Source organism: Podarcis filfolensis (genome assembly GCF_964270895.1).
Source record: "Podarcis filfolensis genome assembly, chromosome: 8".
Lineage (NCBI taxonomy): Eukaryota > Metazoa > Chordata > Lepidosauria > Squamata > Lacertidae > Podarcis > Podarcis filfolensis.
In genome coordinates this window covers 38,666,252-38,691,324 of record NC_139611.1, presented here as the reverse complement: position 1 = coordinate 38,691,324, position 25,073 = coordinate 38,666,252, and the positions used below count along the sequence as shown (strand labels likewise).

Below are 25,073 nucleotides of genomic sequence, written 5' to 3'. Positions count from 1 at the left end.
AAATCAGGAGCAGAGGAGGCACGTTTTATGCACTGCGCAGGCGCAACGAGTTATCCGGGCCTTTCCAGGAGCGCTGCCCATCACCCCTCACTTCGAGTTTCCATTCGACAGCTGCCATTTGCGGGGCAGCGACATAATCCCGATTGAGAGCAAAACAAAACAAAACGAGATGTCCTGTACAGTGTGGTCCGCAGCTCCCGCGCTGTTACTTCTGCTTCCTCCCCCGGCATTTTTGATTAATGGGAGAACAGGAAAATAGGCTTGCTTTCATGACTTCCAGAGTCGCTGCAGTGCCCTAATTTTTTCTGCTTCTTTCTCTTGTGCCCTTTGGAACCCATCGCTCTACGCATGCGCAAAGCCATCTTTCCTCCCCACCCCTCAGGGGCTGGGCCTAAGCCGCGCGACGAGGCGCCTGCGCAGTGCGCCGGGCTGGCTTCCCAAGCTCGCGCTCGCCCTGTTCCCCTCACAGCAGCGGCAGCGGCCGTTACACACACGGCCTGCCAACCTCCCTTCGGCGGGCCGCGAGCGGAGGGGCTCCTCTCTCCCCGGGATGGGCCGGGCCTTGGAATGCGAGGCTGCTGCTGCTGCTGCTGCTGCTGCCGCCGCCGCCCTCATCATCCTGGGTTGTCGTCGGCAAAGCCCTGAAGGGACCGAAGCGACGGTGAGTCTGTGAGGGAGGGGCAGGGAGAAAGAGAGATAAGCAAGCCACGCCCTTGTTCTAAGCCACGCCTATTCGGGTGTCCCCATGCCTCGGTTATCCCAAGCCACGCCCTTTTCGACCCCTCCTTCCTCTTTAGACCACGCCTACCAAGCATGTCACCAGTTCTCTTCCCCCACCCATGTTCCTCTGCCCCACGAACTGTACCTCCCCCCGGGCTTCTCTCGTGGCTGTGTGATGCAGATTTGGTTTATTTATTTGGAATATTTATTTATTTGGCCTGTGCTGCCATCGCTAAAGCGACCCCATGGAGGGGAATGCAATCAAAACTAAAACTCTATCGAACAAATAGTAATTTAAACTTGCAGCCAGCATGGGCAGAGGAACACCACAACACCCAGCGTCAGTGCTCATTCCCAACAAAGGCCAGGGCAGACAAGGTAAGGTCTTTGGTTGGTGCCAGAAAAAACAATCAAGAGTTCACACTACCAGTATTTCAGAAAAGAAGTTTATTAACGTGGTGCCACCACTGGGAAGGCCCACACCTGTGCTGCCATATAGCACATTTAAGCTGGAGCAGCCTTCCCCAAGCTGGCATCCTCCAGATGTTGAGCTTTTAGCTCCATCCCTTACCATTGACCACACTGATTGGAACTGACAGTGTTGGAGTTCAGCAACATTTAGTAGTCACCATCTTGGGGAAAGTGGTGAGAGGTGGTTTGTGATGAGCTCCTTTGAGAAACAGTGGGGTCAGTGTTGTGTAATGGTCAGTGTTAGACTAGGACCTAGGAAATCAGCCATGAAGCTCATTGGGTGACCTTGGGCCACCTCACAGAGTTGTGGGGATTAAATGAGGAGGTGGAGAACCATATACGCCATCTTGAGAGCATTGGAGAAAAGATGTGATAGAAATGCAATAAATATAATAAAATAGATGTTTAAAATATATACTAAAATAAGTACAGTGGTACCTCCAGTTACGAACTTGATTCGTTCCGGTGGTCCGTTCTTAACCCGAAACCGTTCTTAGCCTAAGGCGCACTTTTACTAATGGGGCCTCCCGCTGCTGGCATGTGACTTCCGCTTGCATCCCGAGGCAAAGTTCGCTACCAGGAGACCTACTTCCAGGTTAACGGAGCTCATTACCCGAAGTGTTCGTAAGGAGGACGGTACGTAACCCGAGGTTCCACTGTACTTAATTAGTTTGCTTGACTATTTATGCTTATTTACCTAAATCACATCTTTTTGCCAAGGTATGCTTGGTTCTCTTTACCATTCTTATCCTCACTAACCCTTGAGGTAGATTAGGCTGAAGTCATGACTGGCACTTGTTGAGCTGTATGTCTGAGTGGGAATTTGAACCTGGGTCTCTCCAGTCCTAAACCAGCAGCGCTAACACCTTTTTCTCTTCCAGCTGGTTAATTGTAAACCCCTCCCAGTCTTATTTGTGCATTTGAAAACAACCTCTACTTAATCAGACTTTTCATCGCCATTTGACAACTGATAGCCTATATTTCACCCCCACCCCTACAAACTATCATGGATAAAATCAGCCGTTATTGCCTTCTACTCTTCAATACCTTGTTACTTTGGGTTTCTCCCACTTTTCAACCCTATCCCATCTTTGTAGCCCTGTCCTGTACTTGGAGGTATTCCCAGTTAATGTGCACGAGATTGCAGCCCTTGGATAACTGTTCCATCCCACAGCAAAAGCTGTACCATGCTTCATCTAGGGCTCACTGAGCATATGGTTGCCTGAACTACGTTGCCTCAGGGGGGATGCACTTGATTGAATGTTTCCCCCCCCTCTATATATATTTAAAAATCCATCCACATAGAAAACCAGGAAATCAGGAACCCTGCTGTCTCCCTGACATTGTGTTTTTTTTTTAAAGCACATGATTTGATGGTTTACTTTCAAGTCACCACTTACAGGCTGATGTGGTATAGTCTAGACACTGGCTTGCCATCTCTATGAGAAATTGGTCCTGGTTTCCCTGTTGATCAGGATTTTCCCATCATGCTGATAGCTTTGTTCTTGTCTCAGCACAGTTTGATACAGAGGCTTACATTTTTCCTCCTGGCATAAAGGTGAAATCCTCAACCATTAGCATTCATTTTCCAGGACTGCCAGTGACCTAGTCCTGTAAATGAGAATAAGTTTTCTCCTTCTTTTCCAGCCATGGCTTTGTGTTCCTCCATGATTGTAAGACCAAGTTTGAGAGAAAATGTTTTTAATCAACCCAGTGTCTGGGATAATTGGCTTTCTGTTCTGATATGTCTGCTAAAAAATTTCATTCACCTTGTACAGAAAAACTCACATTGAGAGCCAGATGCTGATGCTTTTGTTGGCTGCTGTCTTTGCAGCAAAGAAATCAAGGAACATTGTCATTGATTTAATTCATTATCCTTGGCTTTAAGAGACACTGCTCATTAGGTTTCTTTAGTCAGACCGATGGTCCATCTACACCAGCATTCTCTACTGTGGCTAGCATTGGCTTTCAAGAGTCTCTGGTAGAGAGATGATATGTCCATCTCACCAGTCTTTGGTTCCCCTCATTCCTTTTTTTCCCTTTTCTGTGACAAGGGATTGAACTAGGTAGGACATACTGCCAGGAAACTGCATGTACTCCACCTAACTCCTCAATTGGCTCCCCACCACCATCACTGCTCAATACAACCTCTCTGTTTAAGGTCCTCACATTTCAGATGATTGAAGCAAATTGTGAAACAAGTAAGAACCTGAAACTTTGATAATCATTTTGGAGTAGGCACACACAACTTGTGTTGTTGCTATTTTGATTTCTTACCTGCCCTTCACCATGCGATCCCAGGGCAAGTTATAGCATTATAAAAATACAACATTAAAACAGTTTAAAGGCAATCACAGTCACCAAAGTAGAGAGAGGGTCCCTATTGTACTACAAGAATTTGTAGTCCCTGCTGTATTTCTGTGCAGCTTTTAGGATCATAAGAAGCTGCCTAACACTGTGTTACACCATTGGTCCACCTAGCAGGAAGTTCTGTGTTAAAGTGGGTCCACTCCTACCTGCAGAGTTGCTACAAGGAAGTAGTACTAGCAGATTGTCGCTTGGCTCTGTGGTTTTTGGACTACGGGTCCCACAAGGGCCCTTTTCGTCTCGCTGCTATTTTAACATTTGTATAAAACTGTTGGGAGCTGTCATCTGGGAATTTGGAATATTTAAGAAAATTATGGACACATTTGCCACCCTAGGCTCCTTTGGGAGGGAGGACGGGATATAAATTCAATAAGTAAATAATAGCTCAATATTGTATACAGTGACAGGCAGAAACACACCAGGGTTCCAGCCAGGGGTCTCTCCAGTTCTACCTGGAGATGCCAGGAATTGAACCTGGGACCTTCTGCATGTAAAGCAGGTGCTGCACCACTGAGCAGTGGTATTGTGACCTATTATTCAAATATGATACTAGTCCTTTTGGTTGTTGGGAGTCTGAAAACACGATGGTAGTGAAACAAAAACATTGTAGTTTCCCCATGCATATTTGTTGTTACCGTGCAGTGCAGTAGGACACTTTGTTGAAATGTTTTGCCGAAAACCAAATGGTGTAAAGCAGTCGCCCTCTACCTGGTACAATAAGGTTCTTTACATGTATAATTTATTAGAAGAAGCCTTTGGCTTCTTATTTTGCTTACCGAAAACTGACTTGGGTGACATAATTTGTTCTAGAATTTTTAACGTGATGAATGTGAGCATGATGAATTTTTGTGGGGAAGGGAACCTTCGTCAGTAAAGTTTGTTAGCCAGAAATAGGAGTCAGTAGTTTAGTAAGTAGTTGTGATAAGTGCTGTTTCTTGGACTTTGATGTCAAATACTTTAGCTGTGTACCTGCGTACTTTCAAGCTCTCTAGTGTTTTAATAAAGGCGTCGGTAGCGGTACTCGAGACAAATCATGTGAAGCAGCTCTATGTGGAACTGAGTTAGACTATTGGTCCATCTAGCTGAATTGTTTCTCTTCTGATTGGACTGACCCTTCAGGGTTTCGGGCAGAGGTTATTTCAAGCACTTGGACCTGAAGTCCTTTTAACTGGAGAAGGCAGTGACTGTACCTGCATGCAAAGTGGGCACTTCATTACTGAAAGCTGTGGTCCTTCTCTACTGGATTAAGCAATCCAGTAACTGGCAAGCAAAAAATAGGTAGATTTTTGTATGTACTTGGAAAACTCTTCAAAAGAAAGTGGTTGGATGTGTATACAGTTCAATGGAACATACATCACACTGCTTCGTATTAACCTCATAAGCATTGAGAAAGCTCCAGAAGACTGCCTTTCAGAACCTGGATTGGGTTTTGTGTGTGTGTAACTGTAACTGTAGTGTCTGTGGGCTTGCTTGTGTAATCCTAACCAAAGCCAGGGTTCAGTAAATCTCAACTATGTAGGAAGAAGGACTAGTTTCAGATTTGTGCGTCTGTTCCTAGCTTGCCATTTGTAAACTTCAGGCCCTTCTAGGTGTGTCTGTGTCCAACTCTCAAATTGTGACTGCTCTCAACCAGCCTGTTGCTGAATAAGTGGGTCTGCCCTCCTCACAAGCAGAGTGGAGATGGCTGGGCTCTGTGACATCACGGTTTCACACAGTATGGCTGAGACTTGCTGCTGAAGGGGGCTATGGACTTGTGACTGGCCCTCAAGGTTGAACAGGGTCTGCCCGCTTTCCATGATGGGATGACATCATGCAGCACCGTGTGGGTCAGGCAGCGCCTTCGAGGCCTGCAGAATTCCCAAGCCCCTTCACCCTTTCAGCTAGAACAGTTCACCTTACTTACGTGTAAGTAAGTAAAGTCATCTTAAAGGACTGATTATGGATCACGCAGTGGGTGGAAGGAGAGGGTGCAAGACACAAGCATAGACAAATTGTGAAGGTCAGAGACTTGGGAGACACAAAAAGTGAAAGGTAGCCTAGCATAATTGAAAATAATTCCCTGTCTTTCCTAACGTACAGCTGGTCGTGTACAAAGGCAGCTTCCAGGGAAAATATCTTACTTCAAGATCATTTTGCGTATCCAATTGCAGAAAATCTACCATTAGCTGGAGTAGAGCAACTGTGACCTTGAGCGTGGAATACTTGGACAAAATAATCAAGAGGGGGTTAATTGGGCACTTATAGGTAGATTGAGTCTCCTGCAGCTGCTGCTTTCCTGCAGAAGGGCTTCCCCTGGGCTACAGACCTGTATAATGAAAGACTGGCTGGCCTTCCTTCTGAGAGAGGAGATGCTGACTCTGTAGTTAGCAGAGCCAGTTTGCTGTGAGATTTTCATTTTTCGTTTTTGAAACCATGCCTTAACTGTGTGTGACAGCTTTGCTTACATTGTCAATGCGGATATTCTCACTAATATTGTCACTGGTGCCCATGTTTAGGGCCCTGTAGATTTTTCTTTTCTGCCAACAGAAATCTTTTTTGGGGAAGGGGGAGCTAATCTGACTGCAGAGACAGAAATTTTCCCAATTGAATTTGTGGTCATGAAACCTCAAGCACTGTGTCTGGGAATGTGTTCATACTTGAGATAATAGGTGAAGGTGCCTCTATATATGATGCTGCAGTGTCCATACAGTGGTACCTTGGTTCTCAAACTTTATCTGTTCCAGAAGTCCATTCCAAAACCAAAGTGTTCCAAAACCAAGGCGCGCTTTCCCATAGAAAGTAATGCAAAATTTATTAATCCGTTCCAGACTTTTAGAAACAACCCCTAAAATAGCAATTTAACATGAATTTTACTATCTTAATGAGACAATTTATCCATAAAATGAAAGCAATAAACAATGTACTGCAGTCACACAATCAATCAATCAATCAGTAGCTGAACTTGGTTCCACACAGTCTACAAAAACAAAACAAAAAAGCCGCAAAAACAGAAATGTGAAATAAATAGCCAAAACAGACAGACTTCAGTGTAACACTCAAAATGGAAGTGTGGCACTTAAATCGGAAGCGTAACACTCAAAACAGAGCATGTTCGACTTCTGAAAAAAGTTCGCAAACCAGAACACTTACTTCCAGGTTTGCAGTGTTTGGGTTCCAAGTTGTTTGAGTACCAAGGTACCACTGTACACTGGTTTACTGTCCCAGGTAGTCTACAATATTCCATTCTATTCCCCACCTACCTGCTTTTTCTGTTCTCTCCCTCCCCAAATCATTAGTCAGCATTCTGTGACCGCTGAGTGTGGCCAGTGCTCAGTGGTTTGTTTTGGGATCCCGCCTGTTTTGTTATTGTTTTTAACTTCAGCAAATTCTGATGGTTCCGCAAACTTGCTGATACCTCTCTTGTGAGTGTGCGCTGTTTTGGCTGTGCAAGTTCTTTCACCTACCTCTGAACTTCATAAATGGAGGGAATGATATCCTACCTTTCAGTTTGCTAAAATTTCCAAGGCAAGTTACCAGTTAAGGTTAATATAAAAATAAACATAATTAAGACCTTCCCCAAAGCATTGCCTGTATAAATAGCAAAGGGGCGGCATAAATAGACAGCAAAATATAGACACACAAAAATCCACTCAGAAGTAGTAAAATTAAATAATTCAGTAAAAGAAAAAAAGAAAAACAAATGGCAGATAACATCATTATTAACTGGCACCTAAAGCTTCATGATGTTGGTGTCAGGTAAGCATCCCTAGGGAGGGAGTTCAGCCATGGAGGAAGACACAATGCCCAGATATTTGGAGAATGACTTCCGATGAAGTTTATCATGGCTGGACTGGTTCATGTAAGCAGATGGCTTCTTATGTATCCAGGTTCCAAGTCTTTACTGACCTTAAAAGTCAACACCAGCATTTTTAAATTGTGCCCAGAATGAAACTACAAGGTACAATCCAAGTCAGTAATTTAGCGACCGTGTTGTGCTCCAGGTAGAAGTTCTCAGATAGTCTTCTACAGCACATATTGGTGTTTCCCAGTTGTGAAATCTCTTGCTGGAAGAACATGGAGGTGAAAGGATCAGACAGCTGGACAGCAACGTGGAGCAGCTGGGCAGGGCAAATGGTTTGAGTCTGAGATTTCCTGAACAGCTGATGGTAGATAATGCCTATCATTAACATTATCCTCTCGTCAGAAAAATGAAAAGCCCCTCCCCCACTTTTTTTCCTAGAGATTCAGTGTTTATCCAAGGGCAGAGGAGAAAAGCAGCCTTTTTAACTTGATAAGTCAATCAGACGTCAGAATGGAAGTTTTCCTCCACATTAGTGCAGGTTTTTGGCTTCTACAGATGTGTTGTAATTCCATCACAGAAGACACCTCATGCTTTGTTATAACCTTGCTGCTGTGCTTGTAACTAATGAGTGGCTTTATTATGTCTGTGCAGGTTACATCAACTATGACTACATGCATCTTAGAAGCCCAAAGGAACAGCAAGATGTCAGACTAGCACTCACACTCCTTGTCAGGTATGTGTTCATTCTGGATTTATTGCCCAGCCTGTCCCCAGAGGCTCAAGTGGGTTGCAAATAGAAATACAAATGGTTAGATGCCGTTAAGTCCCTAATGGTGAGCCTGTAGCCCAGAATAAGCTTTCTTCAGATTTGTAAAAATAGAGCAATAGACGTAAGTATGATGCCTTGGAACAAGCTACAACAGCTCACCTTAAAATGCCAAAGCAGGGAGGCTCCTCCACTCTTCAAGCAACTTGTGTGTAGCGGCTCAGCAAGCAGAAGTGGCATTTGTCTTTGCTATTTCAAATGCTGTATTTGCCAGACAAAAAAAAAAAAAAGCGAGGGGAGGGCCATAGCTGAGTGGTAAATTGCCAGCTTTGCATGCAGAATGTCCCATGTTCCGTCTCCAGGTGGGGCTGCGAAAAACTCCCTGTCAGCGTAGACAAGACTGAGCAAGGTGGACCAATGGTCTGACTCAGTATTATGTTCCTATGAACTGGCGGCACCCCTGGATTGGCATAGCAACCTGCCACACATAAATGGCAGATCATTTGTATGTGTTCATTAAGTCTTTGTCTTCAAGGTCTTTGTCTTCAAGATAAACTTTCAGCATGCTTCCATTCAAAGTTCATGCTGTTCCTGGGACGTTACCTTAATAGGCCTTTTTGTACTTGCATCCTGATCGTAGTAAGTTGAGCAATTTATGCAGCTACCCTCCCCCTCCGCAGTTCAACTTGCTTATTTGCTCAACAGGCTTTAGTGACTTAAAGCAGCATGTTGCATAGAGGTGATGTGCTGTAATGCGACTAAGGCTGAAGTCTCTACTTCAAATCTTGCTTCCCCTCCAAGTGTTCCTGGACTACAACTCCCACTGTTTGTGAATACCCTTTGACAAGGGGTGGGGTGGGGTCTGCCTTATATGGTTCAGAAACACCAAAAGTTCTTACTATGATCAAATTGGATGGTGCAAGTTTAATGTTTGGAAGAGAATCAGTAATGACACAAATTGATAAGCGTGCGCTTTAAACTACATTGAAGCTGGCTTGCTATAGGGAAGGGGACCTAGCATACGCTGGAAAGTGGTGAGGCATCTGCTCAGATATCACAAATCAATGCAGTGCTTTCAGGTTGCTCTCCAACATGGCCCTTAATAGCAGTGAATCAATAGGGATTTCAGTGATGAAAGTGCTTCTAGGGTTTCATGCTATTTCTGGCACTTTTGGGGTTATTCTGCAATCTGGTCATAATACTTTGATTTTCTATATAGATAGTTGGAGGCTCTCTGGGGCCTCCTTTCTGTTCCTGGTGCGATGAGGCAATGTGCAAATAAATGAAGCTCATTATAGTTCCACTCCAGACACCAAGTGCAGTTCAATGAACACCTAGTCCCACCAACAAAAGAAAAAAACCCTCCATCTGCTGGGAGAGAGCATTATTGCAAAATGAAACCAATAGGGTAGCTAAAAAGTCGGAATGTTATTTAGTATTTAAAGATGCTGAGTTGTATCCAAGTAAAGTAGTTTTAATGGGTCTAACATTGGATATAACCCTCAGTTTTATTCTTTAAGTAAATTATACTGTTTCTCTTTCAAAAATATGCCAAATTTAAATGGAACAATGTTAATGCATGCACTTGACATGATTGTGAGCATCTATCAAAATTACTATTATTTACAACATGCCATCCATCGTCATGGTGCTTTACTAAGTACAAAGACACGGCACTCACTCTCATTTCACGGAAATCACTTAGAAGATAGCAGCACATTTTGCCCCATTTCTTTCTAGAAGGGCTAGCGACTATCTATCTATTTATTTATGGCTGCATTTATATCACACCTTTATATATAGAAGGGATTTGGTCTCCCAGGTGCTCATTCGATACTGGGGTACATGCCCAGGGTCACTAATTAAAGCTTTTGTTTGTGCCATGGTACCCACAAGCTCTGGGCTGGCAATTTCTGACAAGGAAGATAGCAGCAGAAGAGGAAAGGAGGAATTGAAAGCATGTGTATTCAGTGGAATAATGTTTCAGCAGCACAATGTTAGATTTTGTGATGTTATGAGAACTATAGGGATGCACCAAAGAAAATGTGGCTTTTCAGGAAGGATTTGAAGAAAGTAAGACAAATGAGCTCAAAGTTGTGTTATTGGAAGAAGTTTCAGTCATTAGACTGGGAGCCAGGAGATGGCATCCTTTATCTCACCAGTTCATATGGGTGATTTTATACCTTTTATTTTATGTCCTCCAACAATCTGAACTCTGCAAGGTGTTCTGTTTCCAAATTATGAATAGTTATGATTCCCAATAACCAAACAGCATAGGCATTTTCCATTTCATGGTTTTCCCACTTAAGATCAGCCTTTATTTCTGTAATGTTTTAAACATCTGATCATATACATGTTTATTAATAAGTTCCACTAGGTTCAGTAGGTGTTACTTTCACATAAATGTGCATATTCTACAGGAAGGCAGTCTCACTAAATATCCATGCATATGTGTGCAGAAGGCCAAAGATAAATTTATCTCTTGTCTGTGTTGTGGACTGCAACTCCCTTCAGCACGAGCCAGACGTGATGATGTTTTGCTCTATGGAAGTTGGGAGTCCAAAACATCTGGAGGATTCCACCTCAGCTACCTTCGTGTAAACAGTACTGTGCTAAATGGACCAGTGGGTTGACTCTGTGTAGGACTATAGTTGTAGGTTGTAGAACAACTCAGCTTAGTTGCAACCAATTTGCTTCACAACAGGAATCAGTGAATATAACACTTGTTCACAAAATATATCAATTTTAAAATGGGGAAACTTGATTTAAAGACAGTGATTTAAATAACTTTACTATTTTTAACTGGTTTTAAATTGACTTGATTTAGATCATTCTATCCTGGGAATGAGTATAAAAGCCAGTGTGTAAAAATAAGGTGTTCTCATGGAAAGCAGTCTTATTTCATAAGGCTGGAACCTATTTCACCACTTAACCACTTTTGAATGAACAGAATGTGTGGGCAGCAGAAAGAGCATCTGTTCCCAAGATTAAATTGCTAGCTGAAAGTGCAAAGCACAACCCCTTCCAGAGATCTTGCTTCTGCAGTGCGTTGAGTAGCCTCTGCCCTGTTTCTTTTCTTTTCTTTTTTCGCTGAGTCATTGTATAAATTGAGACATACATATTTTTTGCTGTGTGTGTGCTTTAGCTATTGTCTCTGCTTTAGCAACTGTCTCTGCTTGCCAGCACCATATGGGATCAATTGTTTGATCTCCCTGCTATTCCATCTACACAGAAGTATATATTTTTAATTTGTGGTGTGAACATAACCATTTACGTGATTTCCAAATGTCCAGAACCCCTGGTCATTAGGCATACTGGATGAGGCTGATGGGAATTAGTAGTGTAGCAGCATATAGAGAGCTGTAAAGTTTCCATCCCTGCTTCACAACAACCCTGAAAGGTACCCAAGTCTGATAGGCCTCAAATTGCAGAGATTAAGAGCAAGAGTGGCTTGCCTTAGGCCATTTAATCTATGGTGGAATGAAAATCACATCGGGTTTCCTGCCTCATTTAATCTCTTTGCCACCTTGCTGTACCAATTGTAGTGTGCTCTCATCATATGCTAATGGTTCTGCCTAAATTACTTATAACTTGTGGTGGCGGGGGGGGGGCAGAATCCTTTTTTTTTTTTTGGCCCCTGGGATCAAAAAAGTGATGCTAGTTCCCAGGGAAATGTTAATATGAGCCTCAGTTGAATTCAGTAGATCCTGCTTCAGAGTAAACATTAATTAGCTAGAGCAGTTAAGGCCATTTCTTCATACTTTCAAATGAGACTTAGAATTAACTGTTGTAAGTGAGGAATCTGTCCTGGATGTAATATAAACTATTTTTAACTCTGTACAAACGTATAAATGCTCTCCCTCAGTGAATTAAAAACCTATCTTGCATAGGCTTCATTTTCTTGTCTTATGTGAATGTTGTAAAGAGCATTCACGTAATGTTAGGCACATGAGCCAGTTGTACTCCTCCTTTCCTATTTGGGGAATTCCAAATGCCCACAGCTTACAGTCATCTCCCACTTCTTTGAAAATGACTAAGCCTGCTTCTCCTTCCTGTTAAAGGCAGAGATGAGGGAGGGAGAATGTCTACAGCACAGTATCTTCATTGCTCCTCTCCCTGTATGCTGAGGCAGCCAGTGGAGCTGGCACCAGTATTTTTAGCTAATTTGCTGCATGCTCCATTTGAATGTAGTAACATAATCATAAACTTGCTTACTCTAAAGGAAATCCCATGTTATCCATTGGGGCTTACTCCCTAGTAAGTGAGCTGGTGATTGCAGCTGAAGACTCCTTAGTGGGGTTAATGGTTGGGGTAGCAAACATTTGGTTTGCTGTTGCCACCAATTTCAGACAGTGGTTGTAGAAGTAAGGTGATTGTGGGGAAGGGAGTGCACAACAGTAACAAAATGAGCAAAAATTAGAGCCTGGAAGGGGTGGGGATAATAATGAGGGACAAGGATGCACAGAGAAAAAAGGGGTGACATGGAGTGCAAAGTAATTTGGGGGGTGAGGAAGAGAAAAAATAAGTACCTATGAAGTGGGGGTGCTGAGAAATCTGCAGATAGAGATGTAAAAAGGCAGCAATTTCCATTCATCACAGTTGGCACCGTTTCCATTCTGCTGCAGTTTAGTTTCCACCATATACAGTGTTATTTGTGTTCTGTCTGCTGTTTAACGTAAGTTAAATAACTACCTCACCCCCCAAATTACTATGGGATGCGGGTGGCGCTGTGGGTAAAACCTCAGCGCCTAGGACTTGCCGATCGCATGGTCGGCGGTTCGAATCCCCGCGGCGGGGTGAGCTCCCGCCGTTCGGTCCCAGCTCCTGCCCACCTAGCAGTTCAAAAGCACCCTAAAGTGCAAGTAGATAAATAGGTACCGCTTTCTAGCGGGAAGGTAAACGGTGTTCCGTGTGCTGCTCTGGTGCCGGTTCGCCGGAGCAGCTTTGTCACGCTGGCCACGTGACCCGGAAGTGTCTGCGGACAGCGCTGGCTCACAGCTTCTTGAGCAAGATGAGCGCACAACCCTAGAGTCTGTAAAGACTGGCCCGTATGGGCAGGGGTACCTTTACCTTTACCTAAATAACTATTTACTGAAGGTATGTAACTTACATTCATTTCAGTCTAAAGCAAATATTATGGTTTAAAAAGTCACTTGCAGACTCAAAGAAAACAACAGTGATGTCTTTGCTTGATTAATTTATGCTCCTGACCACAGATGAACCTTTAACTGCAGCAATCTCTGCTTCCACTTGCTTTTCTGTTTTTGGCTTAATTCCCTCACCCTACTCATGAGTGATGGAAAAGAGGGATAATGGATGGAGTGCAGAAAGAGAAAAAATGGTGTTCTGTGAAATGCAGAAAATACCACAGGTTTGGGATTAGAATAGATGAGAATACATACAGAGAGCTCTGAAGGAGGGACAGAAACGAAAACTTCAGTTAATTTTTTAAACAAAATGCTTTCCTGCAGTTGACATAAGAATTCAGAGTTCGTAAAAATATATAACTGGCCCTTGAAGTGGTGTGAGGTGTATCTTACTGGGTTGTTCATGTTCTTACAACCACAACAAATCTGTCTGCTAGAGAGAAGTGGGAAATGCAAAATATTCAGGTAACTGGCAGAAGACTTGAACTTTCTCTCACTAAAGTACTGTTCCTTGAACATAATTGTTATGGCGAGGTAACCTCTACCATCAGACCTGCTTCTGCCCCATGGTAATAGAACCTGACATCTGCTGTCGAAACACCTTGGTTTATGGCTGCCCTCTTGTTATTTTTCTGCAGGGCCAGTCCAGGAAATCATGCAGTCATCTGGGCACAGGTTCCGCGACGTCGAGCATCACCCGCTGCTTGCCGAAAATGACAGCTATGATTCATCATCGTCGGAGTCTGACATGGCCGACCGGGTCTGGTTCATCCGTGACGGCTGTGGGATGGTCTGTGCGGTGATGACTTGGCTTCTCGTTATCTATGCGGATTTTGTAGTGACATTTGTCATGCTGCTGCCTTCCAAAGACTTTTGGTACTCCCTCATCAATGGGGTCCTCTTCAACTGCTTGGCGGTGCTCGCCTTGTCCTCGCACCTGAGAACAATGCTGACTGATCCCGTGAGTAGACATGTTCCTCACAGTTGGGTTTAACCATTTTGTGTGCATGGAACAGTGATACACAGGGAATCTTTTCTGGGCAGAACTTTTGGCACTTGCATAGCACCACAAACATGTCTGAGAAGAAACAGAACCTACAGTCAAATAAAAATGCCCCAAACAGAAAACACAACTAGCATTATATACATCGTGCTTGAACAGTCAACGCTTCTTACTGTGTGTGAAGCCTTTTCTAGTAATTTATCCTATTGGCATGCACTTTTGAATTGCCTACCACAGGGTTGGGAAATCTTTTTATGCTAAGGACTGTGCTCCTTTAGGGATAATCTCTTCAATAATAATTGAAGAGCAAGAATAGGTCAGCTGCCCCCATTAGCCTCCTCTTTGACACATATCATGCTCAGCCTTGCCTCTAGACTGCTGCATCTGCTTTGTTATCATGTAAGAATTCCCCATCCCTACAGCCTCACCCTCTGCAGTTCTCCCTAGCTACCACACTGAAACTTGGGGCAGTACTCCCTCCAGGCCCTAGTGCCTGCTTGTTTCTTTTAATTGTCCATTACTGTTAAGACCTTTGCTTCAGTAACTGCTATCAGTTTTGTGTTGCTGCCTTTCTCTCTCTTTCATTGAAAGCGGCCTTTAGAATTGAGAGAGGTGATTTGCACATGCACGCACACCCCACAGAACTTTGTGCTGGAAAATAAGAAAACAGTCCAGTTGCGCATAGAATACATATGCACTCCTCTGGCTTGGATCACAGTGAACATTCAGTTGCCAAAGCTTAAACCATCATGAATAGTCGAGTGGGAAATTGTAGTCCAGAAATCAAAGAAATTGCACCAGTGTCTGCCGCATTATGGTCTTGCTACCACAAAACCCTTAATACATCTTCCTTCCTACAGACCTTCCTCATGGACATAGTGTGTTTTTCCTTGGTGTATTCCCAAGATTAAATCTTACATGTCTATAATATCACTTGCTAAAGAAATGGAGGAATAGGATCCTTTTTTATCTACCTAAACTAGGATTGTAAATTAAAATACAAGCAAGTTTTTGTCTGAACATGATACTACTCAGTTTGGTAGCTTATTGAGAAGGCCCAGTGTCTGAAGAAATAGGGCAGTTTCTCTCTTTCTAAAATGTTATTTCTATGTATATAGGCTCCGTACTGAGGACAGTTAGTCCTTACCACCAAAGATCTCCCAGATCCTTGTCCCATCTTGTTACTCTGCCCTCCTGTCCTGCTACATCTCTGCTTGCAACCTTCTTGTTCTGCCACCCTCATCTGCCCAAATGTTTCCTCTAAATTACTCTGCCTTTTCTTCCTTTTTGCTGAGAACTCTCTCAAAAATGTGGTGGTGCCCTGTTTCTTTCTATCCAAATCCCTCCTTGGAGCATACCTTTTGCATGAAACTTGTGGACCTCAGCCCCTATAGAAGTAACATTAAAGTTGTGTGTAGCTGCATTCATACCTATTCCTATTCTCAGCTGTGCTTTCAGGTTGCCTTTTAGATCACTCTCGAAAACTCCACTGGCACTCTTCAGATATATACCAGTAACTGGGCCTTGTCTTCCTTTCCATCTGTAATGCCTTAGGGGGCTGTTCCGAAAGGAAATGCCACGAAAGAGTACATGGAGAGTTTGCAGTTGAAACCAGGCGAAGTAATCTACAAGTGTCCAAAGTGCTGCAGCATTAAACCAGAACGTGCCCACCATTGCAGGTATGTCCCATTGCTGCTTCTGTACTGTTCTCAGCCTGGAATCCAAGGCCCAAACTATAAGCGATGTTAAAAACATCTTTGCATATTGCAATTATGCAGGTGGAAGGAAGTTGACCCCTTTATTTTTATTTTTTAAAGATATTTATTAAAATTTTACAGGGAAGTTGACCCCTTTCCTCCTTTCCACAGCCCCAATGAAAATCATCCTCCACCGCCACTTTCCCTCCTGGGGAAAATAGTAAGGCAATTTTCCCTGTGACTTCAGCACTTGGGGAAATGAGTTAGCCTCACAGTCTCTGCAGAATACTTCCAATAAGGATTGAAGCTGTGGGGGGGGGGGGGTTTGTTGTTTTTTTAAAAATCACATAAACAATGGCAGCCTCAGTGTAATGTATAGTTTGACTCTTGCGTGGCTTCTCAGACCTCAGATATGCCTCTTTCAGCACATTTCCCTAAAAGTATTCTTTGCTTTCATGTGTGTTCTATTTGCAGCTTTCTCGGAACAGAGCATTGCTGTGTGACTTCTAAGTTGCTTGCAATTCACTATAGCTTGTGCAAAAGTGACAGACAAGGTCAATTCTTTCAAGATTCCTTTCAGATTCCCTTTTGTCTGAACAAGCTAAGCAGGAGCATGGAGGGTTGTTGTTCTCCACAAGTTGCCTGCAGCTGCTTCCCCACTTTGTCCCACCATCTCTTTGTGCCTCGCTCTTCTAAGCATTAAGTTGAATGCTTAAAAGCTTGCTGTGGCTTTGTGATAGCAAAGCACTTGAATCTGGCCATTCCTGGAAGATCCATGTAGAATGAAATGTGGAACTGTGCAATGTTGTTATGTATTGAAGATTATTATAATTAGTAGCATTAGTATTGTTGGTGGGGCACCTTCAAACCTGAGTGCTGCTCAGAGAGCCACCCATCCAGTTGTACCCTCCTCCATTATCCCACCCCAATTTTCCTTTTTTTCTTTTCCAGCTAATGCTCAATATTCCAAGACTTCTAAGTATATTCAGTTTTCATTGAACTGTTTTTATTGGGGAGGGAGCAAGGTGTGCCCCCTGAGGTGTGTTTGTGTGTATTTTAATCATGTTTATTCACTCTGACTTGCAGAAAACAAACAATATTAAGTCGCACAATGTTTGAATGTCCTACGGCATCTGTTAATGTAGAGCGGCTGCATTGAACGAGCTGCAGTTTGAAATCATCCTCCATTTGGCCTCCTGTACCACGCATGCCAGCGTCTTAGATTTCCAGAGAGATGGCCTCTTTGCAGTCACCAAGGGCAAAATATCTGTAACACATACCACAGCATAACTTTCAGTGTTTTTTCCCCTCCTTCCACTAGCATTTGCAAGCGATGCATTCGGAAGATGGATCATCACTGCCCCTGGGTCAATAACTGTGTGGGGGAAAGAAACCAGAGGTTTTTTGTGCTGTTTACTGTGAGTATGGTTATTTATTTATTTATTTATTTATTTATTTATTTATTTATTTATTTATCATTTGTTTGTTGCCAATATAAAACTGTCCCTGCCCTGGCTATCCTAATTTGGGGGTTGAGTCTTCAAGTTGGAACCTCTACACTCAGAGGCACAGCGTGCTTCTGAATATCAGTTGGTGGGGCAGATGACAAAACCGCAGGAGAGAGCTGTTGACTTCATGGCTTTCTTGTGAGTTTCCTGGATCCGTCTGACTAGTTGTTGTTGGAAAACATTGATGGGCTAGATCACAGATAGTCAGCGTGTAGATCCCCAGCCTTCAGCGCCCAGCCTTCATGGCTGTTGGTTTAAGATGGGGGGGCAACTCCCATCTCTTGCGGGGGCGCAGTTAGTGCTAGCACCGTCCGTTAAGAGTTTGGGTGTAATCTTTGACACCACCCTTTCCATGGAGGCGCAGATTGCAGCTATAACAAAGGTTGCATTTTTTCATCTCCGCCAAGCTAAGCAGTTGGCTCCTTACCTCTCTCGCTCTGACCTAGCCACTGTGATCCACACGACAGTCACCTCCAGACTTGATTATTGTAACTCACTGTACGTGGGGCTGCCCTTGAGACTGACCCAGAAACTCCAGCGGGTGCAGAGTGCCGTGGCGAGACTCCTTACGGCGTCCTCGCCACAGGATCACATTCACCCGGTGCTATACCAGCTGCACTGGCTCCCGGTGGAGTACAGGATCAGGTTTAAGGTGCTGGTTTTAACCTTTAAAGCCCTATACGGCCTAGGATCCTTGTAGCTACGGGACTGCCTCTCCTGGTATGTCCCACGGAGGACCTTACGGTCTTCAAACAAAAACATCTTGGAGGTCCTGGGGCACAGGGAGGTTAGGCTGGCCTCAAGCAGAGCCAGGGCTTTTTCGGGTGTGGCCCCAATCTGGTGGAACGCTCTGTCACAAGAGACTAGGACCCTGCGGGACTTGACATCTTTCCGCAGGGCCTGCAAGTCAGAGCTGTTCCACCAGGCCTTTGGCCAAGGCACAGTCTAACCCCCTCCTTTGGTAATCCTCACAGAACTCCAGCCCAGTGGTTGCCATTAATTTGATTTTGAATTGATTTTTAGATGAATTGATTTTAGAATGCTATGTTACTTTTATTGTTGTTAGCCGCTCTGAGCCCGGCTTCAGCTGGGGAGGGTGGCATATTAATAATAATAATAATAATAATAATAATAATAATAATAATTATTATTATTATTATTATTATTATTATTATTATTATCATCGTCATCAACAACATCATGGGGGTTGCAGTCCAACAACATCTGGGTGGAGGCATGGTGGGAAAGGTTTGCTATCCCTGCTCTAGATTAAACCTTGAGCTAATGCAGCAAATTACCTGCCCCGCCTCGAAAAAAGAGAATTTTGAAAGCACTGCACAGTGTAGCATGGTCCTCTTACAAGTTGTAAAAGAATTTAAATGTTGACTGCCTGCCTAATGTTGCATGGTTTTCAGAGCTGATTTCTAAATCTTTTTCTCACTTCCAGATGTACATAGCTCTAATTTCAGCTCATGCTCTCATCCTGTGTGGATTTCAGTTCTTCTTCTGCGTCAGAGGACAGTGGATTGGTAAGCACACACTTCAGTTGCTTTTGTAATATGGCGTTTGACTTATTTATTTTTGATATCTCTAAGTCACTTTTCTACCAGAGTATCCAAGTGCCATAAAAGAAACTACCATGTAAAAATCAAATAATTGAAAAGTTAACAGCATTATCTAAAAAAAAAAAAAAAATCAACAGATTTTTATTTTTTTTAAAGCAGATAAACCTCAAGAACCACTAAAACAGTAAAAACAGCAGAACAGTCATTCAAACACCTTGGTTAATAAAGAAAAGCTTTCACTCACCACATGAGTATTATTTTAAAAAATGCCTCCCAGATTTGTTTGGGGATTGTACAGTGGTACCTCAGAAGTCAAATGGAAACTGGTGACCCATGTAAATCTATGATTGAGAAGCCCTGCAGTATTTGCTAAGGTGGTTTTTGCCATTTCCATCACAAAGATGAAGAGGCATCATCCTTCCTTATTAAGGAAGTCCTTGGAGCTTGACAATGGTGGGACACGTTCCAATAGACCGTGCCTTTTAACTTTGCTTTTAAAATAATTGCCTTTTTAAATTGTGCATGTGGGCGCAGGTCATGCACACCTAGCTAGCATGGTGAATCAGTGATGAGGGAGGCCTGCGTATATCGTGTTTTATACTTTGCCATATAAATACAACTGGGTATTTAGATCTATACAAATTCTGGTGGCACCTGAGCCTGAAGCACCTGGAAGGCACTTTCCATTTGAGCACACAGTGTCCCACTACCATTTGTGTACAGTGGCAGCTCCATACAGGAACAAACTCCCATTCTACATGTCACTGGCCCCTTGCAGGCCAACAGTCTGGCTACTGATGTGATCCCTCAGCCTGGGCTTTGTGTTGTAGATTGCTCCTAACTTCCTGTTACATTCTCAGATTTGCTAATCCTTTTGAAGTTAACTCTTGTTGGCGTGCTTGTTGCAGTTTGTTTTTTCATTGAAGTTCATCCGCTCTCTTTCAGAATGCAGTGACTTTTCACCACCTGTGACTGTGATCCTGTTGATCTTCTTGTGCCTTGAGGGTTTTCTGTTTCTGACGTTTACCGCAGTAATGTTCGGCACCCAGATCCACTCGATATGCAACGATGAAACGGTCAGAATTGAGGGTTTTTCTTGGGGTCTGGTTTCAGGACTGGATAGGGATTTGAACCTGCTTCTCCTATGCTCCTATGCCCCTTTCCATATCGTCTGTCGAGACAGGTGTTCAGTCTTGGCTAGAGTTTGGCGTGCTTTCCAAATTTCTTAACATCAATTTTTATCATATTTACTTGCAGGAGATTGAAAGACTGAAGAGTGAGAAGCCTACATGGGAACGGAGGTTGCGCTGGGAAGGAATGAAATCTGTCTTTGGGGGCCAGCCTTCTCTGCTATGGATAAATCCGTTTGCTGGATTTCGAATCAGACGGCTTATGCTAAGAGCCAAGAAAGGAGGTCCTGAGTTTTCTGTTTGAGTCTGTCTAATCATGCTGGAACTCACAAAAAGTAGTATATTGTATTTATTGGGCACCAGGAAAAAAGAAAAAAGCTGCCCACAAGTAACCTGTGACCAATGAAGATTTGACACACATGAAACATTTTGCTTGTAGCAAGCAGAATTTTATACATTTATAGTCACAGACATCTCATTAACTCTCAGAAGTGTAAACTGGATACTACCACACATGGCTTTCAAGCAAGATGACAAAACAATCAGAAACAACCAAGAAAGGTGGACAGTCACACTATGAAGCCAAAATATTGTCTTTACTACTGTAACTTATTATTTTAGAGGACTAATTATGCATTTATTTTTGTCAAACCCCTTTTATTTGATATGTGTCTTTTTTTTTTTAAGGAGTTGACCTCTGCTGTTTTTATATGACTTTGTGGCAAGGCACAGTTGTCAATCATGTTATTATACAAGTACAAATGCTGGAAATCACGAGCCAAAAGAAACCATTTTTGACCTGATAGTTTTTAGGCAATGCTCAGCTCCATTATGTAACTTTTCTGTTTGTCCCCAAAGACCCCCTCAGCTGTACTTCTGCATGTGGGTATCTGAACAGGTCTGTAATCCATTACCTTGTAGCCAAAACATACAAGGCCAGTCAGTGTCCAAAATTTCCATAGGCTCAGAAAAGTATTCCTTTTTTGGGATTCAGTTTTAAGTGGTAAGTGTGCAGAAATCATATTGCAGGGTTTTGTTCTACCCTGAGGTATTTACACCAATTTCCTGTTCATTATAATTTCTAAGGGAACTCATCATTAGGTGTATTGAAGGATTACTTTTTGTCCTTCCAAAAGGGGGGCGGGAGTGGAACCATAAACTTCTGGTGGCATGAAACAATGCATATTGGAAGTCTCTTAATTGAACCAACAGCTTCAATTGCTTCTTGCATTTCATTATATAAATTTGTCAGAATGCAAGCCAGGCCTCTCAAAAGCTATGGGTAAGACCTAGTGAACTTGCACATAGGGGGTGGGAAGATGTAAGCTGCAATAGACCTGAAGAACAGGCATGTCTTTAAACATGCTGGCCTGCAGCCAGATTCTAAACATGCTCTGTGGAAGTCAGACTTGCTGGTTCCAGATGGCCTTAATTGCTGAGTTCACTAATTCACCATTGTGCATGCACCGCTGCCACATAACACCAGTTTTCATGTTCATTGCAGTGGGAGAGGCGCCTCCTGATTCCGCAAAGGGATTCTTGTAGTGGCATTGTCCTGTTAAAGCTATTGGCACTACTCTTGAGAGAGCGCTGAGTACTCGTCAGCACTCCTACACAAATATGGGGCTCTCATGATGAATCTTGAATGCGTTTGGGAATGTTGCCAATTGTTCAGATAGTCTCCTTGCAGCCATGCCAACCGTATGACTCATAGCTACACTTGCTTACCATTGTCGGCAAAGGAGATGGGCAGATTTCTTCAGAAACAAGTGCAGTACTTGATTGTGACGATTCCATGTAATGATTTTATTTTTTTAAAATCCTTGGCAGCAAAAGGAAATACAGCATGCTACCATATTCCAAACAAAACCACTTCTGAACTGGAGAAATCAGTGGTATCCAACCAGCTTTTACCATCCCTTGTAGAGTGAAACCACTACATGGTCTGAATGTGCTGTTACATCTGCAAGTAATGAAACATTGTCTGAAGGGAGTGATATGTGTGCTCAGCAACAGAAGCTGATCCTTCCCTCCCCTTTCTTTTAATGCCATTTAAACAGGAGACTTCACATCTTGAGCATGCATGTATAGAAAGGAGAAATGTTTTTTGAGGGGGCGGGGGAAGCCTTTCTAAATTGAAACCTGCCTTTAAACATATCGAGGCTGAGCTTTCGCTTAGCCATTGGTATCGCAGTACCAGCATGCTCAAGAATCTGGAGGCTGGCACACCCCACAGATGACAGAGTATGCACGTGCCTGGGAAGCTGGGACTTTGCTGATATCACCCCAGCACTTCCCACTGCTGAAGAGAAGTGGCTTAGAGTGTGGATTGCGACTTCTGTTATTACAAAAGCAAGCAAACTTCTGTCTCATGCAGAATTCCCTCTTCTGAATGACTTGTAGGCTATAAGTTTAGTGTGAGTTTTCCAGTAGGATCTTTAATTCCTGGAGGTTCACTCGCCTATTTCTCTATGTCTCTGTGCAGCATCTTAACTATAATGACCTGAATTGTGTTTTATAGCAGGGTGGCAATGATGCCCAAGCGTGTGTTCCCATGAAGGGGGCTTCCTGCATGGCCATTTTGGTCCTTGGCATCGAATGAAAACTGTGTGATCTGGAGGAATGAGAGTACGGGAAGAGAAACAAGAGATACAACGGAAGGGTCTGTTTCATACTGCATACTAGTTCACTGACCCTCCTAATATAGGTGATGAATTTGTTACAGGCTCCCCCTCTTCATACACACATAGTGTAAGCTGTGGGGCAAGCACACTGTACATACATCCATGTAAACAATCCTCCCTTGGAGGAGGGGAATTGGGCCTCCATCAGGAGAGGCTTCTTACAAAATCACAGTATTTATATGGTGATGAAGGGGTCCTATTTGCTCTCCCACCATGCAGGGCATAAACTGGAACCATGGTGATGTGTGCACTACCTGCCGTACAGAAAAATGGGCTCATTTCAAGCGGGTGGTGACTTGTAGCGAAGCCAGGCGCACACAGCTGGTGAACTAAGCAACCTGTAAGAATCCAAAAATGCTCAGACAATGCCTCAAGGGATCTTTGCAGTCCATTCTCGGCCCATGAACAAAAGCCTGCAGTTTGTTCTTATGTACATATTCACAGTTCCGTCAAGTCTGTGCACGTATTACTAGGGAAGCAGAACTTGCAAGCAGATAAATAACATTAGATTCAGATTACCAAAGCAAGGGGTAAAAATGCAGCAAGCCCAGGAAGATCTTGCCCATTTCCATTTTGTACCTTCACCTAGTTTGAGAATTGGTTATATCTGCTTTAACACAAGACTTCATACATACACTTTGATGGACTGTATACTGCTGGAACTCAGCAAATCCCTTTTAAAGCAGCTGAACCTGTGTGTGACTTAGCAAGTGTGTGTGCGTGTGTGTATGAAAATGGAGTTTCTTGGCTTTTCGAATCCTTGTTATGTTGTAATTTTTTTAATGTAAAATAAAGTAACTAATTGAGGGCTTTGTGTTGGATATTTAATTTCATTTTTATATATTGACAGCAGAGCTCATGTTTTGTGTGCATAGAAGTCTGGGCATCCTTTTTGAATTTGGGAAGAATACCTAAAGAATTTCAGGAACTCTGAAACCAAACAGAGGAGGCAATAGAGGGACTGATGACCTAATGTCTTTTTCCCCCTATGCATTTGTCTTTTAAGAACTTCCTTACCTTCAAGGACTATGTCCTCCTGACATTTTTTTCAGCTGTTCAAAGAGAGGAAACAACTGTTAACATATGCTTTGGTTAAGCCTGGTATCTGGTCGTATTAGGACTATAGGAAGGTACCTTACACTGAGCCAGAGCATTGGTCCATCTAGCTCACAGACTGGCTGGGAAAAACTTTCCAGTTTTTCAGTTGTGGGTCTCTCCCTGCCCTACATGGAGATGCCAGAGATTGAACATGGGACCTTCTGGGTGCAAAGTAAATACTCGACCCATCTCCTGTTTATAGAAATACATTACATCTCTACATAGTGAGGAAAGCTAGGTTTCCTGTGTGCTCACTCAATTTCCTGCCTTAATTTCTTCACTCTTAAGTGTTGGCTATTTGTAGACTAGACTTGGACCAGATAGCTCTGCAACAGAGGACTCCTTCAAACAGATGGCTGTGCTTTGTAAAAGATGGCATGTGGCCACCCTGGAAGATTCACCTTGGTTCAACAGAGGTGTAGTTACATATGCCTCTGTTATACTTGATATCAAATGTAGGAGTTTTACCAGGAAGGAGCAATCAACAGGATCTGCATGTATTCATAGCAACCATTCCTACCCATGACATTGTTGCACTGTCCTAGCATAAGTCATAGTATGGTATCATTTTGAATGAAACGTTTGTTACAGCCCTGTGTGCTGCCCAGTGGCTTTTTCATAGCATGTAAACTAGTAAACTAGCTTCCCCTGCTGGGGCTAGAATAGAATATATCGTGTTTTTCTGTGCATAAGACGATGCTTTTGGCTATTAAAAAAAAAAGGCAAAAATTGGGTGTTGTCTTACACACGGATAGTGAATGCAGAGGGGGGACGTGTGATTAATGGCAGCAGCAAGCAGGAGATAGGCAGCGATGATTGGGTGGGTGATTGGTGGCTGCAGCAAGGTCTGCTGGCGATTGGCTGCGGCTGTGGCAATTGGGCAGGTGATTGGCAGCTGTGGGCAGATGATTGGTGGCTGCAGCGAGTGGGCGGGTAGGCTGTTGGTAGTGGTGAGCAGGCAGACAATTGGCAGCTGCGACGAGGTGTGCGATCGGCAGTGGCGGGCAGACAGGTGAGCAACTGGCGGAAGTGACCTCCCCCACCCCAAAAGCTAAACAACTGAATTTCTTAGTTTTGGATTTTAAAAAATAAGGGTCATCTTATACATGGGGGCGTTTTATACACGGAAAAATATG

General features: G+C 43.3%; 1 protein-coding gene across 3 annotated transcripts; it reads left to right on the top strand.

Moving 5' to 3' along the window:
* The first annotated feature begins 325 nt into the window (after window positions 1–325).
* Window positions 326–23,646, top strand: ZDHHC7 (zDHHC palmitoyltransferase 7). 3 transcript variants are annotated; one of them, XM_083626367.1, is made up of 8 exons: window positions 326–661; window positions 7,991–8,072; window positions 13,891–14,213; window positions 15,810–15,934; window positions 17,274–17,370; window positions 18,908–18,989; window positions 19,971–20,101; window positions 20,283–23,646. In XM_083626367.1, exons 3-8 carry the CDS (start codon window positions 13,908–13,910, stop codon window positions 20,457–20,459), a joined length of 918 nt encoding a protein of 305 aa, XP_083482493.1. In that variant the 5' UTR covers window positions 326–661; window positions 7,991–8,072; window positions 13,891–13,907; the 3' UTR covers window positions 20,460–23,646. The 3 variants fall into 3 exon arrangements, with proteins under 3 accessions (XP_083482493.1, XP_083482494.1, XP_083482492.1); XM_083626368.1 differs by lacking the exon at window positions 326–661 and adding an exon at window positions 5,277–5,467; XM_083626366.1 differs by lacking the exon at window positions 326–661 and adding an exon at window positions 5,280–5,463.
* Window positions 23,647–25,073: the final 1,427 nt, after the last annotated feature.

Coding starts and splice junctions, on each gene's coding strand:
- ZDHHC7 (XM_083626367.1), top strand. CDS start 13,908: ATGCAGTCATCTGGGCACAGGTTCCGCGACGTCGAGCATCACCCGCTG. Junction 14,214..15,809: donor GAACAATGCTGACTGATCCC/GTGAGTAGACAT, acceptor GTAATGCCTTAG/GGGGCTGTTCCGAAAGGAAA. Junction 17,371..18,907: donor GGTTTTTTGTGCTGTTTACT/GTGAGTATGGTT, acceptor TCTCACTTCCAG/ATGTACATAGCTCTAATTTC.